The sequence below is a fragment of the Lissotriton helveticus genome, chromosome 12, assembly GCF_964261635.1.
Source record: "Lissotriton helveticus chromosome 12, aLisHel1.1, whole genome shotgun sequence".
NCBI classification, from domain to species: Eukaryota; Metazoa; Chordata; class Amphibia; order Caudata; family Salamandridae; genus Lissotriton; species Lissotriton helveticus.
Genome location: NC_136073.1, coordinates 629,965,559 through 629,985,599, shown reverse-complemented (window position 1 = coordinate 629,985,599; position 20,041 = coordinate 629,965,559). Strand labels below are relative to the sequence as shown.

The 20,041-nt window shown below is 42.1% G+C and overlaps 1 protein-coding gene across 3 annotated transcripts in view; it reads right to left on the bottom strand.

The window, feature by feature from the left end:
• RIPOR1 (RHO family interacting cell polarization regulator 1) overlaps positions 1–20,041 on the bottom strand; it is a 1,634,668-nt gene that overhangs the window by 434,104 nt on the left and 1,180,523 nt on the right. For all 3 annotated transcript variants that reach the window (XM_078671049.1, XM_078671050.1, XM_078671048.1), the window contains exon 13: positions 14,414–15,856. In XM_078671049.1, coding sequence (XP_078527175.1) covers positions 14,414–15,856 — 1,443 coding nt within the window. The remainder of the gene's footprint in view (positions 1–14,413; positions 15,857–20,041) is intronic.

The following is a 20,041-nucleotide window of genomic DNA, read 5'->3' as shown; positions in this document are numbered from 1 at the left end:
ACCGCCCACTTCCTCTGCAGCACGCCTGGAGGCGCTTAAATCCACACAGCTTCCTCCGCGTTGCATCCGGGCAAAGGGCGGGCCGTCTGTGGCCGTCCGGGGACGACAAAGGACGGGACGGGCCACCCCTCTGAGGAGTATCGTTCAACATGGGTAAGCGTAAACTGCAAACTTCAATTAATGGAGGAAGTGTTAAAGCTAAAGTCCCACGAAAATCCACCACTTCAGCTAACATTATGTCCTACCTAACTTCCGCTGTGGGTAAGCTAAGTAAAGAAATTGCTAATACTGAACGGCAGCTGGGACTGTAAAACTCAACAGAGACAACGGGGTCTCCCCTGAACTATAGGCAGATCATCCCATTGGAGCCCAGGATTCTAATTAATCCTAGCAATGATATCTTACATCCGGCCCTTCCCAACACTCCATGCCCTGAGGATGATATTCCCACCAATATCTCAACAGAGCAAGGACCCTGAAGGGGTGCCACAAACACAGTTAAGAAACGCGGTAAGAAGCAGTCTATAAGGTACAAAATGCCTATTACTTATCAACAGAAAAAAGGACATTCTGCATCTAGACACTTTGAATCCTCTTTGAGAGACATGATTGAGAGCATTCTTACAGAAAAACTGGAAACGACACTGACCCAGATATCTAATGACATTATTGAGACCTTAAAGGAATGTGTAACAGAAATTTTGAGAAAATGTGAGCGTATAAACGCATTCATAGCCTTAAAAGATCGATATCTCCCTTTGCCAAATGACCCCCCTATTATTAAACCCCGAGCCCAGCAAATGCAGCACTCGGAGGCGATAGGAGAATGCACGCCACCAATTCCTTTGATTTGTCCTTCCTCACCAATGCATCATAGTGGCATAGTATCTACTGGCCAAGATAAGGGTCCTACGGGTCAGGTGCTGGGTACAGCTCATTTCAGCTCCCCCTCCCCTCAGGATACCTTAACAACAGGGAGGGTACACCATAAGGGCAGGGGTCTGGGCCTCAAACCCATTATCAATCTACCCCCGGAGGCCACACCCTATGTAGCTATATTAGTAAATGTACCTCCATTGAAACCGGGAGAGATGGAGTCCCAGGACACTCTGTTAACTAACATCAAGACATGGTGTGATGAAAACTGTACGGGGGGTAAAAATCTTTCTGCCAGTATAAACATGGGAAGACGAGTAGGATGGCTGGGGAACACAAAAAAAAATCTAAAGAGGGATTGCCTCATTGTGAATTTCAAAAGCCCATATGAGGCGACTCGTCTATTTTGGAATGCCATGGAAATGGATGCTAAGGAGGGAGAGATAAGAGCTCTACCACTTGGCTTCTTTTACTCTCGGCCAGAGCCACCTAGGAGTCATCTAGGGGTAGGCTGTCCTCTAGTACCAGTAAGACATTCAGGAAGACACCCGGTCTGCCTAACTAGTTGGGCTACACAAAAATCAGGCCTATTACCTAAACCAAAAAACCCTAGTACTACGGTGCCCAGGGAGGGACTGGCTTTAACAAACAGGTTTTCACCTCTATCACAATTGGGAGATATTGACTGACTGACTTGCCAAGTAAGATCATCAAATCAGTCTCAATGTAACCCCCTAAACAAAGAGGGGAGGGGGGAACTGGTAAAATTGATGAGCTGGAACATCGCAGGATTACGGTCAAAGAGGGAAGACAAAGTATGGCTACATTTTGTGAGACAGTATGATGTCGTGGCAATACAAGAGACATGGGACAGGGAGTGTAATTTCTGGGTAAATGGGTTCACCTCGTATTCTGTAGCTGCCCGCATGTCCACGTCAGGGAGAGACAGAGGAGGACTTATGTTTCTGATCTCGGTTAATATAAAGGGTACAGTGAAGGTGCTTAACACTACCTCCCCAAACTACTTAGTACTTGAAGTAACCCTGCCTAACAACAATAAAATCCTATATATTAACTTTTATAATGCAATGCAGGGAGAGCACCCAAATGAGCACCTCCAATCACTAGCCACATTTTTAATCACATATAAGGAAACCCAAACCACTTTTTCTCACTTCCTCTTGATGGGTGATTTTAATATTCATTTATGTGAATCAAACTGCCAGTATAGAGATCATAATTACCCGGATCATTCATCTTACCAACATTTTGAACACAGCGCAAAGGGGGTTGCCCTGGAAGACCTGCTCTCGGACACTGACCTGTTCGAGCCAGGGTTCGCTGATAAGAAGGAACGGGTTGCTACGTATAGTGCTAGGGACAGTGAAACAATTATAGACTATATGTTTATATCTCCTGGCTTGTTAAGTTCAGTTATTTTTTATAATGCTATACAATCAATTTTTAGTGATCATAATCCAGTGGTGCTGGAACTTGATAATAACTTACTTTGCTTTAATAAAGCAGTGACCATAGAGGCGGTAGTTGAGGTTGTAACAAAGGATCAGGGGAGGAGATTAAAATGGAATAAAATCACCCCTGAGGACTTTTTTAACACAATCAGATCTAAGGTCGGGAATGAACTTAATACCTGCAGTGAGCCGCTTAGATATGGTGGGGATGTTATTTCCTCATACGAAGTAATTTGTCACCAGGTCTCAAGCGATCTTACAGTGAAGGTACAACAGAAAGTAACACCGGCGCAGGGATGGTTTGATCACAAATGCACAAAAGCTCATAGTGAGCTCCTGAAGGCACTTAATAAGAATCCGAGAGACAAGTACGAAGTATCCTTGTTAAGGAAAAAATATACAACCATCTTGCAAACACGTAAAAACGAAATTAAAAAAGAGGCATGGGACTCGTTATATGAGAAAGCCACCCTGAGGGATAGCTCCAAATTTTGGTCAATCGTTAACACCCCATTGTTCAACGGTAAGGTGAATGCCCCGTTAGAAGTTAACATTTCAGAAAGGGATTGGCTAAACCATTTTGAAAACATATATGGGAGTAACCTAGAGCCTGTTATTTACGTGCCGCTTAATAGTGAGCCACTGGTGTCTCCCCCAAGATTCACTATAAAGGAAGTGCAGAAAGCAATAGCAGATACGGCTGGACAAAAAGCACCCGGCCCAGATGGGGTGCCACCTGACATGTATAAAGCTAACTCTAACTTTTGGTCAGTAATTCTTACAAATGTTTTTACCATAGCAGCCTGCTCTACTCCTGTCACCTTCCCCGCCTCTTGGTCCCGTTCCATTATAATCCCCGTATTTAAAAAAGGACAGAGGGGGGACCCCAGATGCTACAGGCCAATTTCTTTAATTGATTCGTCAATTAAAATATTGGGGAAAGTAATTTTAGCCAGGATAACAGCCTGGGCCACTGAAAATGCCATCTTAAGTAACGCACAATACGGCTTTAGAGCCGGGAGAGGCACCGAAGACAAGTGCCTAAACTTACATCTTATTATTAATAAATATACGGTTGCGGCTAAGGGTTCAATCGTTCTGGCTTTTATGGACTTATCCACAGCCTTTGACCTAGTCAATAGGTCAAAGCTGTGGATAATGCTCCTGGAGCTAGGACTTGACCAGGCCCTGGTGAATTTTGTGGCTGAATTGCATAGAGACCTGACTGCATCTATCAGGATGACGCAGGAGGGAAGATGTACGGCTGGGTTCAAATCTGGTAGGGGGGTGCGACAAGGGTGCATTTTGGCCCCAATGTTATTTACATTAAATATAAACTCCCTGGAAGATGTTTTGGTAACTGCAACCACTGATATTCCGCATATGGAAGGAACGCCCATCCCTGTACTCCTATATGCGGACGATACTGTGTTATTGGCAAGGACCCCCATTGGCTTACAACGTCTCCTTAACTCCTTTGGGGAGTTTATGAAAAAACTGGACCTAGTTATTAATATTGAGAAATCGCATGTCATGTCACTAGGGAATAGGAGGAATAGCTTTAAAACCACCTTTTGTAATGAATCAGTAATATCTAGAGTAAAAGTCTCCACGTACCTAGGGGTCGTGTTCGACGATGTAGGCTCATGGGTCCCTCAAGTATTGAATAAAGTAGCAGCCGTAAGAAGATCTACGTCTGCTATTTTAGGATTTGCTAAGAGACTGGGAGGCAAACCAGGAGAGGCAATACTGTCCATCTACAAAGCCAAAACTATGGCCATTGCAAGGTATGGGGCAGCAATATGGGCTATAAAGATACAGCTCTCATCCAGAGAGAAGAAAATAAATTCTTGTGAGCCCTATTAGGTCTTCCCCAATTAACTGCTACATATGCAGTACACCTGGAGCTTGGGATGGGATATATCTCTGACATACTAAACATGGCCCCCATCCTACTATGGATCAGAACCTGGTTGAACCCCAGTCTCACACTGAATCATAAAATCATTAGGGACTGTATGTTACTCGATAAAGTGATGGAAAAACAATGGCTGTCCTTCATTAAATTTACATCCAATTATTTAGGACGACCAGAGATCTACACCAACCCAGAAGGTCTAACTAAAGCTGACATCAGCTGGGTAAAAACAAACTTCTTAAGGTCCAGAGAACTGGATCGTGAAGTTACAGAAATAAGTAAACCAACTGTGAGGGCCCATTATATGATGATATTGTCTATTTCCATTCCACCATACTTGACAATTGTCACCAAACCTTTCCATCGATGGCTGATTACAAAATTTCGTTTTAATCAGTCGCATTTGTTATTGAGAATTTTTAGCGGTTGGTGCAAACCAGAGGACGCTGCTCCCTGCAAGTGTGATGACCATTCATATCAGGACACAATGCACTTTGTGTTTTTTGGCCCATTTTATATGGGAGGCAGGAAAAAGCTTATCATCCCACTATTAAAAGATAGGGGTTTCTTGCAGGTTAAACCTGCATTACTTTACCTCCAATTAATGGAATCCCCTGTCGTTATGTTTGGGGTAGCAAACTTCCTGGTAGCTTCCATTCGCAACAAGAAGAACAGATTATTGGGGCAAACATCCTTGGATTATGTATTATCTCAAACTGTAATTGATACCATCAACTAATTGAGAACGCACATGGAGTTAATTCTGTTGTTTCTCAATCTGCATTGATAGGCCGACTATTATGTGCAATTTGTAAGCTTCTATGAATATTTAATAATTCGACACCACTGTGTATTTTATATACATGAAATTTACATTTTGTGTAAATTAATTTTTATTCTTTTTGTATTAATTAATTCTGATATCATCATGTGATTGAATAGCATACTTTTATAATTTTAAAATAATCGAATAAAGTGGATTTGATTTGATTTGATTTGTTTAGTATATCGTCTAGTCGGATGAGGAGTGGGTTTTATGATTCGTAATGTACCCCAATATAGGCCTGGGTAGTCATCTAATCTTTCACCTACATTTTCCTTGCCACTGTACTACATACCGGTTTTGGTACTGACCTTTTACCTACTTAGGTGCAGCATAAATGTTGTGGGGTTTACCCCAAAAACTAGCATTATTGTGCATAAGGATTCTTAGAATCGTAGCAGGATTACCATCTTCTGCATAATAACTATGTATAAAGTTCATCACTATCATCATTCTCTGCCGACATGACACAGCAAGGTAGAACCCCTGAGGTGACCTTTTGTGTATATAAACACCATATCTTTGCTGAGGCAGGCAGAGGAGAAAAAGACTTCCATGCTGACACGAGACATTGAGTTTCCTGCACACAGAGACTCCAGCACGCAGTGGTCTGACAAACCCTCACAGAGTGTCTCTCTCGAGACCACAACGGGGTCCTTCGTTCTCTCACATGAGGTAATGGGGTTGGCTTCATCCTAGGGGGATTCCTGGCTATACACCTACATACACGCTAGGTATATCTAGTTAGGGTTAGCACTGTGGGAAGTATGCAGTGTTACTGTCATATGCTTATATACCTGCATATATTCAGGGTTTTAGCACTATGGTAGAATTCTACCATCTATTTACTCTGTTGATGCTAATAACTATTTATATCTGTTTCTGTCTTATGGTTTTTGCAGCACATATATTTTACACTAGAATAAAACTGGTTCAATAAATTCTTATCGAAAACGTCCCCATTGCTTATTCTGTGTATCTCTCTGTGACTGAGCACAAGTAACTGAGTGAAAAGTACTGTACTGTTTCCATAATCCCTGAAGGGACGGGGTTGTCATGTTTGATCGTTGCCAGAAACTATTCTCTCCTTGGTAAGAGAGGTTAATAGTGACACTGTGAGATAGATGGTACACCGGCGAGCCTATTCAGTGGGAGTGTCTGGAATCAGTCTGGACACTACCCCCACAGTTTATGTTGCTAAACACACAGATCCTATATAGATTTATAGGAATACATGACACTGGAGGCCAAACACTTTACACAGTGCACGCCTCCGTCACCAGTCCCATGTGCTGTAATTGTGTTGAGCTGGTGGAAGAACTTGAAATGAATAAGTTTCAGTCTGTATTTAGGCGAGAGAGCCGCAGTCTGCCCGCCGCAGTAGGTCTTCTGCGACACAGTGGGATGTCAGGCATGAAGAGGAGAGCAAGGTTAAACTTCTGGTGGCCGGGCGTTGATAAAGGGGTTGAGAGGTATATTAGGAATTGTGTTGAGGTTATGTGCAACAACAAGTCCCACCAGTCAGTGGAGTCTCCTATCACGTCCATGGGTTACCCGATAAACCATGGCAGAGGGTAGCAATGGATATCTCTGGACCGTTTCCACCAGCGGGATAGAAATGCCATCATGGTGGTACACTATTTTTCCAAATGGACAGAGGCAGCTTTTACTAGGGAGATAAAGACATCTAATATCATTGAGTATTGTGATGAGGTATTACATAGGGAGGGATGCCCTCAATGTGTGATCACAGACAATTGACCTCAATTTTTTGCAGAAGAGTTTGAGAAGTATAAAGGGAAAATGAGAGTGTCACACCACACAACAGCTGTTTATCATCCCAAAGAAAATAGTCACATTGAGAGATTTAACTGTCTGTTAAAGGAGTGTGTAGAATTGGCTGATGAAAGTGGAAGTAAAGGTAAGGATGCGTTCAAAGAGTTGTTGTGGAGCTATCGCAGTGCATCCTATTCAGTTATGCTGGAAACTACATTTAGACTTCTCAAAGGGAGGCGAGCTAGGACAAAGGTTACACCTGCATGGATGAACAAATCATGCACGAGGAGTGAGAGTAAGAAGGAGTTGTAACATAGGGCGAAAGAGTATCAGGAGAGGTATGTGCGTAGGTACAACAACAAGTTGAAGAACAACACGCAGAAGTCTGTGCATGGGGATTGGGTAAAGACATGTCTTATGGGCACTAAAAAGCTGGGTAAGTCCAAATGGTCCAAGCCCAAGCAAATTAAGGCAATTTTGAGAAACAATGTGTGGTTAAACTATGGGAGGAGGTGGAACATCTGAAAGATAACCTTGCGCAATGATCTTGAAGGCAGTGTCTGGCTGAAGGGTTCTAGTGGAAGTAACTCAGGTGTCCACCGGGCACCAGAAGCCATAGACAGCAAGGTTAAACGAGTTAAGACAAAACCTTGCTGGAAAAAAGATTATATTTGTTCATAATAAGATGTAGGTTATTTCTTAGTGCACCCACACCACATTTTAGATACGTTTTTTATGTTGTTATAAATTGTTTAGAAAAGCATATTTTCAAGCATAGTGTTTTATTACTAATTGATGTGTGTTCCTTTAAGTACCTTTATGTTAGTTAGTGTGTCATGATTGGTACATTTATAAAGAGGGAAGAGGTGTTGCATCTTAGCACCAGGTTGCCCTCTCCACTGGATTCTAGAGTGTGGATTCCAGTGGAAGAGAGCAGGCAGTTGCTGAGGTGAGAGGACTTGGACAGGGTTGTTGCTCTTCACTTACTAGACCTGCTATCACCCTTCTCCTGTGTCCTGGTGACTTAAAAGAGACAGAAAAGTAACGATGACAGGATGAGGGGGAAATACAAGAGGGAAAAGGGAAAGTAAGAAGCAGAGAAAACAGGCAAGGAGAACAAAGTAAAGGAGAGAAAGAATGAGGAAATAAACAGAAAGGAGCAAATTAAAAGAGATAAAGATAGTTAGAAAGAGATTAAAAAGAAAATCTAAGAGAAATAAAAATACTGAAGGGAATGGATGAAAGGAGAGGAAAAAGAAAGAATGAGCAAGACAGAGAAAACAAAATAGAGGTGTTGAAGGAAAGCATGCGAAAAGGATAGAAAGTTAGGATGGTGAAAAATTAAGAGGAAAAGTAAAGAAAGTAGAAGAAAAAAGAGAAAAAGTCTAAACAAAAAGGAGGAATGCCATGGAGAAAAAAATAATAGTGGAGGAAGAAAGAAAAAAAAGAATGACAGAAAGAATAACAGAGGAACGAGGAAGACAGAGAAAGACGATAAGCCTGACAGAAAGAAGAGAAAAACGAGCAAAAGAAAGCAAAAGAGAAAGAAAGAAACAGGACAAACATAAGGAGGTAGACAGAAGAAATCAGGATAGAGAGGTGGAAAGAAAAATAAATGAAGACAAATGGGAGGAAAAAAGAAAGAATGAAAGAACAAAGGAAAACATATTGAGATGAAGGTGAAGAAGAATTAAAAAGGACAAAAGAAAGAAACAGAAAACTAAAGTGAATGAAAGACAAGAAATAGCGGATAGCCTTATCGGGTGGACAAATCTACTGATAGGAAATTATCATGTGTGAGCTACTGAGTGGCAGCCTGCGAGCTACTGGTAGCCTGCTATCGACCGGTTCTATTCAATGTTTGTTGAGCACTGTGCCTCTAATCCCACACTACCTCCCTAAGACTTACAGTGCTTGACTTTGCTACCCTGAGAGTCAAGTGCTAAAGGGGTGTATTTGGTGATCATTGTTTGGTGCAATAGTAGGGTTAAGCCCCTGGATATCAGTGGTAAAGGCTTTGATGTACACAAAATTGGTCCGATACTCCTTTGAGCCCTCCGACTCCTGAAAAAGTTACCACAATTGCCTCTAAGTGGTGAGGATTCACTAGATTCCAGTTCCAGTAAGTACTAACAGTAGTTAATAAGTCCAGATTTTTCACACAACCTTTCCATAAAGGGAAATGGAAAGAAACAAGTCTGAGAACCTGTCCCTAGATGAAAAGAAATGTGCTGGGATATGGGGTGGAGGGCTCCTAGATCCAAGGATAGGCAGATCATGATAGGTTTCACAGTGAAGCATTGGGAGAAAATGGTCCTGATAGAAGAGTACAATTTTCCAGGGAACTTTGGGGAGTGTTCAGACGAAGACACCTCGGAGGAGAATGCTGGAGAGACAGGCTCTCGTTGTCCCTGGGTGCAGACTTTCCCTAGCATCTCTCCCACAGTGTCCCCAAGATGTTTTCCTGGGATATCTCTTAGATGGTCTCCGTCAGCCAAGGACACCTGTCACCAGTCATGGGTTTGTACTTCTAGGTGGCTAGATTTCTCTGAGACCATGAACCTCAAGCTAGAGCTGCATTGCATAAAGTCACAGAAGAGCAGAAGGATAAGACTAGGGAGTCTGAGATGAAGCGCAGATTAGGTCGCCATGAGGCAGAGGAGAGAGGAAGGGATAGAGAAGTGGAATGGGTTCAGCAAGAAAGATGTAAAGAGCTAATCCGCACCTTAACCTAGAGAGAGAGGTGTCGGTGAAGGAATTCAACAAAGCAGTTATGAGTCATCTCTAGCGCTGCAATGCAGGTCAGCGCTAGAAGAAGCTGATTGATGATTGCTGTTGGAGTCGAATCACAAGAAAAGACGTACACGCAACGTGAAGAGATTGCAGCTGCGACCTGCGATGGGTAGCTAGCTGTTTGGAGCAGTGGGATATAACTGGGCCCAAAGAAGAAGCCATGCTGCAAGACTATGAGCAACACAGGCTTGGCACAGCCTCCTCTTAAATGGTGCCGGAGCTGCCACCAAAGCGGACCGCTTTGGCTGGCTCAAGGCTGCACTCCAACCTTTCTGTCACTGGCCGTATGGAAAAACAAAACACCGGAGTTGTGCGCCTGCATTGACAGTGACCGCGAACACAAATTCTATAAATATTGAGTTGGGTAGAAATGTACTGTAACAGTGTACTGTGACAAGAGGTGGGAAGCAGAGAGAAAAGAATGGGATTTCCGTATGACTGTGAAAAGCATTTCATCTGCAAGCACAGCCTGTAGTACCCCACAGCTCCCTCACCCCCAGAAGTTTGGGCCACAGTTACAGTTCCCACCACAGCCTGTTCCCATGTCAGATATGCTTGATGTAATTTATGCCAGCATTTTTGCAATGCGTTTGTGAGCAGCAATCCAGTGGTTTTCATTTATTAAACTAAAGTACTGTTGACTGGACTGTGGCCGTCTATTCAGTGCTTGTTGAGTGCTCAGTCTCTAATTCAACACCACCTTTCTGAGGCAGTCTTTGACTCCGTCATCATCGTCGTTACCTCGAGAATAAGGGCTAAAGGGTGATGATCAGTTTTAGGTCCAAACGTTGGCTAAAGCCCTCAGACATCAGTGGTACAAGTCTCTGTTTCGCATGTACTGATCCCAAAAACTCCTGCTTGCCCAAGGACTCTTGAAAAGGGTGGCAGCCAGGTTGGGTGGCAGGACAGACACTGCTATTTGTACATATATTTTAGTTTTCCAATGATATTTGAACAGCAGTTGACGTTTGTAAGTCTGAAAAATATCGATCGGCATAGAGGTATGTAAATGAAGTGCATTTTTTGGAAGTATATGGGGAGCTCCGTACACAATTCTGTTCAGTTTAGTGACATAGAAGATGTTGTTTCACAGGATGATTTCTAGTCTGGCATCTGGGTATTATGCATTTTATCAACATTTTGCATGGGGATGTGAGAGTTTCATTGGTGTTTTAGTGTGAAGGCAGGGTACGAAAATGTCGTCTGTATTATATATGCTTGGGATATGCATATTTGGAGTATGCAAGGGGGTGGTGAGTATTCTGGATGTTTCCTAGTCTGGGGGTAGAGGACATTTTTTTAATTATATATGCTTGAGTATGCATTTACGTGTGTCCAACACGAAAGCTTTCCCTAATCTGGGAAACAGCGTTTACAACCCTGTTTCCAGCACGTGCTTCCATTACAACGCGGTCGTTAAAACAACTGCGTTGTTTCTACGCAATCCATTACATTGCAAGTCATTACAACGACTTGCTGTAGGGGGCGCACTAACCTAAGGAATAGTGTAATTTACTATTCCAACACCTTCCCTACTGTTGCACACGCTGGAGTTGGAATAGTAAATTATACTATTCCTAAGTCGAGTGTGCCCCCTACAGCAAGTCGCTGAAACGACTTGCGATGTAATGGATCCCGTAGAAACAACACAGATGTTATAATGGAATGCGTTGTCAAAGCATTCGTTGTAAAGACTCATATTCCCTAATCTAGAAGCAGGGAACATGCCATATAAAGGGTAATGTATGTGTGAATTGTACTTGAAGGTGTGTGTGAGGCTCTTAGTTTTTATGCTACGTGTCAGAGAACGCATAGAAAAAACAGCTATGCAGACACATGTAGAAATTATCTGTGGTGTCCGGAAGGATAGCTTCCTTACTAGATGATGTCTGTCATGTAGAGTGGCATACCATATAAATGGATAGATGTATTTCATGTGGATTGAATCCTTATACCTGTGACCTAAATAGTTTTGGAAGTTTACTTGAGAATTGTAGTGGAAGACCTGAAGCAGAAATGTAATTGTATCGATAGGGTCCGGTGTCATGACAAGGATACATGCTGTGACCTGGGGACCTGTAGTTTTAGGTGGACATGCTCTCCTGTATAGGGGAAGTGTCACTTAAGAAACTGTGATATAACTCCACCACTGCCTTTCTCTGTCTGATGTTTCTGAAGGAGGGACAAGTGTTGTATTCTATAAATTGTGTTTCCTCCTATCCATTTGTATTCTATTCAGTTCTTTAAGGGAGGGAGATCTGTTCTATTGCATGCTCAAATGTATACAGTCATGCAGAGCCACTGTAAGTGCGATCATGGTAAATGTTAGTGATGCGGTTATGTTGAGGGTGTCTGATTAGTGGGAGAGAGGATGGCTCAGCAGTCTCCAGTTGATGAACATATGCTTGTAACCAGTAAACCAAGGCTATTAGATAAATCTGAAGAGTGTCAAGTGCCATGCATAAGAAGTACTAAGCCTCTCTGTATCACCACATATTGCGTATAAGAGAGATACTAATCTAAAATGACCGTTAGGAACTATTAATAGGCCTGTTCCCCATCAGATGGTAGCAAAATATATCTTGCTGTTTAACACAAAAGCAATAAAAAAGTGATTGTTGAGTGGGAAACTGAAGCCGGCGCTAAATCAGACCATATTCATGGCTTGAATTTAGCATCCATGAAGTTTGGTAAAAGTACCGCCTCTGAGAGATGCTTATATATGAAACAACAATTCCCAACAGGTATCAATTTAAGACAGTTAGATGAGGATGTATGCAGTCAGCATTACATAAAAAAGAAACAAGGAGGCTCATAAGGTTTAGAAGCTTGTTATTCACCAATTCAGAGGGGGGTGTTTCACATGGGAATACAGTTAGGCAGCACTGTACAGAGGAAATCATGTGACAACCCGAAGGCACTTGGTGAGTGGTGATATATACAGTTGGTGCAAGGTGATGATGCAAGTGATGAATGTGAACAGCGTGAACGACGCAAGGTGACAAAGGAAATATACAGTGATGACTCCGCAGGATTAAGTTTTAGTCACTTAAATCATGGTATCAGACAATTTTACAAGAGACAAAGACGTTAAATGCGCCATAAAGTTGCGCTGTGATGAGCCTCCTTGTTTCTTTTTTATGTAATGCTGACTGCATACATCATCTAACTGTCTTAAATTGATACCTGTTGGGAATTGTTGTTTCATATATACCCTACACCCATCCCGACGTGGTTTATGGGTTTTACTCCTGTTGTTCTTGCACATATTTGAGAGATGCTTGGTATTTTTTCAGAAAGCGACTCATTGAATCAGTAAGTGAGGTTTGGGTCTATGTAAATTATGTGTAACTATGAAAAATTCATAATGCATAGCCAGAGCAGGTCAGCTACTGCTGATTGGTATGATACATCTGTCCCACAACAATATATCCATGTAGGCACAACTGACACTCAACGAAACAAAGACTCGAACCATTTATCTTTAAGAGAATTCTACGAAAACTACACATTTACTCGTAGAGTTGCAACAATCAGCCATCCTTGCTGAGTTATTTGTGATCAAACTTGAAGGTGATAAAAGTAAATGGACAACTATCGTTACTTCACTAATTTTAATAAGACACCGCTGCAACATTTCACATGTGACATGATCTCCAAGAATTTGTTTACACTGACAGCAAACTGAGAAGCCAGTTTTTATTCTGCAAAGGTCTCCATGAGGATGTAAAGTTCAACTTTATCTCTACATTTATTTGCTTGCTAGTTCATCGTGCTCGCAAAACTCTCTATTTGCTGTTCCCCTCTCCTAACAGTTTCTTAACTGAGAAGTACAGCAGAATACGAAAAATAGAACTGCAAGTCAAATAATCTGTAAAATTGATTCTGAAAAATCGTCAACCCCTTCTCTAATAGTGTTAGTTACATAGGGCCAGATGTAGGTAATTCATATTTACTGACTCTTAAATACCGAATTTTACCGATTCGGTATTTAAGAGTCGGTAAATATGAAGGGGGGAGATGTAGGTATTACAGAATCTGTAAATACCGAATCGTTAAGATTCGGTATTTACCGATTCTGTAAATACCGATTCGGTATTGCCCATTGATTCCTATGGGCCTTGAAGCCCATAGGAATCAATGGGCAATACCGATTCTGTAATTACAGAATCGGTAAATACCGATTTTAGCAAGGGTGCAGGGGGTGTCACTTTGACACCCTCTAGCACCCCAAAGACGGGCATGTTTGCCATGTGGCACACAGACATGCCCTAAGGGCATGTCTGTCTGTCACATGGCTAGGTGTGCATGCACACCTGGAATCGGTATTTTACCACCCAATTGGATTGGGTGGTAAAATACCGATTCTTAAAGCCCTGTGGCACTCTGACATGTGCCAGCTACATCTGCATTTACAGAATCGGTATTTTACCGAGTCTGTATTTACCGATTCGGTAATTGCATGCCCTACATCTGAAAACCCTAATACCGGTCGGAAACGGCCAAAATCGGCCGTTTCCGACCGGTATTAGGGCTCCTACATCTGGCCCTATAGTGCTCAACAGCTGTGCTCTAGGCGTAACGAAGGGCAAGCTTTAAGTGTGTGAACATTTCATCTGTGCAAAATTCTCAATCCACCTATTCTTCAAGCAGAATCTTGCAGTTTATCGAGCAATGTGTTGTCCACACTCATTCAAAGCAGTGCACAACATTAACGGCATGATAGACAGTACCAACACTCACACAATGTCTTACCATGAGAATCTCTTCTAAATGCTTCACTTCCTGCTCCAAGGTCTGCAGCTCAGGGAACTGTCCTCGGTAGTCCTCAAGAGAAGATTTTAAAGTGCTAATTGCCTCCTCCAGACCTACATCCAAAGGCCTTCCTTTTGCTGTCTCCATTGGAAGGCCGGATGCCACAGACCCATCGCTTTCTGCTAGGACAGGGCGATGAGCCACTGAATGCTCAGGAGTGCCAGGCTTCTTATATTCATTTTTTACTTGAAGAGTTGCCTGCTGAGTCAGAGCTGGAAGCCCATCAACGTTACCATTAGGCGATACAGGAATCTGCTTCGCTATCATAGCAGCCTCCTGTGGGGAGACTGGGAGACGCGATTCCACCAAAGTCTGCTTTTCTACTTCTGGAATTCGTACTGGAGAGTGTTGCTCATGGAACAACATCACATCCGGAGTCTCAGCCACAAATGATTCTACAGAGGAGATTTGCTCATGAGATATAACCACATTCAGTTTTACAACTTCAGGGGACTCTGTGGTTAGAGCCTGTTCATGAAACACCCCAAACTCTGCATTTTCTTCCCTGGGAAAACCTGCAGTGTAGGTTTGTTTATGGAATGCTGTGACAGCATGGTTCCCACTAGTTGTGGCCTCTACTCCAGAAGTTGGTTCTTGAGATAAAACGAGTTCCTGTATACCAGCCACAGAGGAGTCTGTGTGTGAGGAATGTCCATGGCGGGCCTCTGTCACTTTCTGTCTTTCAGATGTGCATTTTTCTACTTTGAAGATTGGTCTTTCTGACACCAACGCCACCTCCTGGCTTTCAGCAATGGGGAGCTTTGATGGGAATTCCGTTCCTCCTGCCTCTGTCTCAAAAACGTATACTGGAACCCCAATCTTTCCATTTCCTTGGACATCCTTTTCACGGGTACAAGATTCTATGGCATATTTGAAACTATGAGGAGTTTGCATCGCTGTACAATGCAGATAGACCATATTCTCTAGTTCTACTTGTCCCTCTAATCTACAGGCAGTGGAGCTGTCAGGTTCTTCCATATTATCCTGGAACGTACAGCAGACTGCAGATTCAGATACTTTCCCCTCTTTTGTGTCTGAAATGGTAGCCTCAAGGCTAACCTCACTGATATGACTAAGAGTCCGAAAGTAGGGCATATGAGAGTTAGTAACCACTTCTTGATTGAGCTCCTTGTTCACTAGTGGTTCTTGTCCTATCTCATTTGCTTGGGTGGGCTGGTCTGCGCAGGTTGACGATGGATCTTGTGGCTGGGCAAAAGCAATTTCAATGGCGGGAGCCAAGGCCTGAACCTCTGGCTGCACAATAGTTTTTTGTGAGAGGCGACCGCTGAGTGAGAGCTGGGGGCTGGAGGAATCATCTGAAGACTCTGAAGAGATGGACCAGGCAGCACTGTTCTCTTGGTCATCTGGGCGTCGGAGCATGTTCTACAAGAAATACAAAGAGATTAGTTTAAAAAAACTTCACTGTGAGGCGCATGCCCAATTCCGAATATCTTGAAATAGTCAAATTTAGAAAACACATGATGACCTCTGTTTCTTAGGTCTCCTTGTTCAACACATTCCAATGCAACTTCCTTAATTATGATTTTTTAAACTTTTTTTAGTACCTGCTATTGACTTCAGGATTCCTGATAATCCAACAGTTTCTTGGAATTTGTTTTACCACATGTCCTATATCTGATTTTCATTGGACCAAAGTCACTGCTCTTTTTGATTAATTTCTCAGACCTGACTCCTACCAGCTTTTCCAAAATCATCCCCATTTACCACAGACCTCTGAGATAAACGTTATGAGTGTCAGCCGATGTATAAATGTTTCAGCCTTCAAGATGCTCCCTTAGTTTCTCTGAGACATTACAGGTCAGACAATAAAGCCAAATGTAAGCATTTTTGGTGACACCTACTGTCAGACTATCTGGCCGGTTCTTGAGAATGTGGACTTGGAGCACCAAGGGGTTCTGGGTAATCTTTGTGACAAGTAATTGCCTCTTACCTTCGGACCCTCAGGCTAGGTATTACTGTCCAGCTCAATGGTATGCCAAGAACCTTCTTTTTGGGCTTTATCAGGTGGTAATGATGTCAAAAAGCCAAAGCTTACTCTTTGAAGATTATGCAAGTTTACAAATGCAGGACCTGCTAACATTTAAATACCAAAACAACAATTGATTGTCCAGTCAGTGCTATTTCTTTAGAAATGGAAAGGACTTTTATATACATATAGGTTAAATAGTAAAGTAAACAATAAGTCTGTTAACTGTACAATGACCTCTACTTGTTACTCCTTTATCTCCACACAAACATACTACAGCATGGAACAAACTCTGCTATGATCATCTAGTTCCATGGAGATCTATGTTGTGCATCACCTCCTTGCAGACCGGATTGAAAGGAATGGGTTAGTTCTCTTTTAGTGGCCAGCTCTAAGTTGTGGCACAGTTGCAAATGAAAATGTCACACAAGACATTATGTGGAGAAGTGTTGAGTGTGAACAGTCCTAGTGACAGGTATGGATTCATGAGTGTGTTCACTTATGGGGAGACCAGCAGAAGACTCCTGGCTGGTGACAACGGTAGAGCTGGCGAAGAGTGAAGTGGCTAAAGGTCACTTTAGGTGATGCAATCTTTGGGGTCAATTTACACAGAGTAGCTTCATCAAGAAAGACACAGGCAGTTCCTCATAGAGCAACAGCGATCACACAGAGATGTGGTTGGCAGTCCAGGAAGAGAAAGAGCACTTGAGATGATATGTTAGGAAAGAACATGTGTTATGTGAACAGATATTTTTTCATGTGCTCATGCAATCGGTCGTTTGTTCCTTGCCAATAGTTCATCACAAAGGTTTCTTGAGCTTGTCCCTCAATGGCCAAAACTTTCATGCTTGCTTATTCTGTACAAAGAGAGAAAAACTCATTTGTTGGGGAAATGCTGAGTGGTTTTGTGGAGAGAAAAACACCCAATAACATAGTTTGTCTTGGTTGGTCTGGGATGTGACAGCAGTTCTCCAGTCTTGACATAGAATCCTCTCATAAGCACTAAGTACTCTGTGAAAGCACTTACTACAGGTTCTTTCCTCAGTACAAAGTGCAGTCTGGAGATTCAAATGAGGGCAGCAAATTGATGTTCTGCTCAGTTTTAATAATTAAGATTCACTGATGCACAAAACTTACAAGAACGTATCTCCCCTCCTCACATGCATGTTACTCATTCCTCCTTCTCAGCCTTGTACTTTACTTTTTACTTCTCAGTGATCTCTGGCATGAAAACAACTGATACAATGGCCCTCCAAGACCCACCTCCACTCCCACACCTCTCCTAACCTTTCTAGTCTTACCATGTCTTCTTTTGCACACCTCCTTCAATTGTCTTTATTTCAACACTAAAATGTGCTATCCCATAGACCACACAATCTGTGTCAGAATCAATAACCCGTTGCTTTCTTCACTCATATCCTATGTTCCCCGACATCTCTCTTTAATCACTATCTAAACTCAGGTACCTATCCAACTTACTTTAGATTTCAGTATTTTTATTGAGGTAACAGCAAATAAATACTTAGGCCCCGATTGCAGGTCAAGTGGGAACTGAGTGTGGTGAAATTGCATCTGCAATTACCGCTACTGGCTAGTAAATCAGTCCTTGGTCTCCATAAGTTCGACTGATTAGGATTATTTTCCATGCCTCGTAGAACCGGCAATACTGGGTGTGATTTTTTACATTTACCTTTTATACATGTGTTTTTATCAATCAATAAGATCATCTTGAAACATGCTTGCGCAGGTACACCACGATGATAGGAAATGACTAATGAAAATAGGAAATACAAAATTCCTGGTTCCAATTCCTTTGCCAGTGTGAGTTTAAAGTAGGGAATCAATCAGAACTATGTTCCTGACAACCAATTAGATTGCATTCACCATCTAGCAGCCATCTTGTGGATTTACAATCGACCAAACATCCATCCGTCCCATCAGCCTGATCTACTTGGAAGCATGGCTTGTAAGTGCATTATAAAAATAAATGCAGTGTGCAGTGTCTGAATTACAGGTGTGTGGACAGGAGGTCATTATAGAAGAGGCACGCCTAATGGACATTTAGTATTCAATATTAGTGACAAAGTCCGATCTAAAATCCACCTGCAAATAAGAGAGCGTGTCAATGTTATGCCTGCACACCACCGGAAAGTGGAAGAATGTAAAAACTGTTTAAAGGACTTCAAATTTCGAGTCTGTGACCTGCTATCAAAACAGAGACATGAGAGTTTTGACACTGTTGGAGGAACTGCACCAACACTAAAGTTAACTCCATGGGAGAAGGAGGATCTGACTATTATAAATGTGATTGGCATTTAGGAAAGAGCAAGAGGGACTGAAGCTGGAGATATTGAGAAAGTGGTGTCATCTCATTGTGTAAGCTCCTTAAAGAAGCATCACCTGATTCCCCTCAAAGACACACTCAAATGGTATATCAAAGACAGATATTAAAGAAATACAGTGGGTATATGTCCAGAGAGATTTATACAAAACCACATGGAGGACATGAGGCAGAAAGCACATTAAAAGGTACTAGTAGATTGCTGTATCTATTCGACCAAAGGCCAGATTTATGAAACATTTTTGAGGTCGCAAACAGCCTGATTTGGAGATTTGGGCTCTCTGCGATCATAAAATTGCTTTTTGGTATGTACAAACACCAAACTATGATTCTACAGAATCACAGTATGGGTTTGCAAATTGGTATTTAGAAGGAGCGTAATTAGGGCTTTTAAAGTCGCAAAACATTCATTTTTTTTACTGACTACTAAAAGATAGTGGTATTAATTCACAAATCAATGTAAAAACAAACATTTTGTAAGAGCATGCAGTGGTCCCAGGGACCACTGCCTACTCTTAAAAAATGAATTTGAAACATTTCATTTGTTTCTTTTGAAATGCATCCCATTTTCCTTTAAGGAAATCAGGTTGCATTTCAAAGAAAATAAATCGATGTATTTAAAAGCAATTGCAGACATAGTGGTCTGCTGACCCCCGTAGGATACCATCCCTGAGATGGCTATAATTCCTAATGGGTTCGAAACTGAGACCTACCTCATTAATATTCATGAGGTAGGTCAATTTGTGACCAATTAGTAATCACTAACTTTAATTTAAAATGTTCATACATTAGGAATACTGATTCCGTAACTGTGATTTGCAGAAAATCGCAAATAGGAAATCGCTATTCCTAATTTGTTACTACATCTGGCCCAAAGATCCACAAAGTATATCCTAATATCAGAAATACAAACCAGGATGAGAGGGTCCGAGGGAAAGAGTTTAAAGACCACAACAGACTAAATCCCCAAATCTACGAATACATAACAGTAAAGTCCGAGGGTCTAGGAGCGCCACCTAATTCTCTGGTGACAAATGTGACAACAATGCACCAGAAACTAAATCTACACAGGAAGTCCTATCTTAAAGGATGGAATCCGATCAATCACCGAAGTGACATGCTTCATAATCTGGGATCTCCTCCCGACTGTAACCCCTAGTACAGTCGAGGGCTACAACCCCCTCACTGTGAGGGAGGAGCTTTGAGATGTTTTATTCGTGTATCTCTGACTAACAGTTAC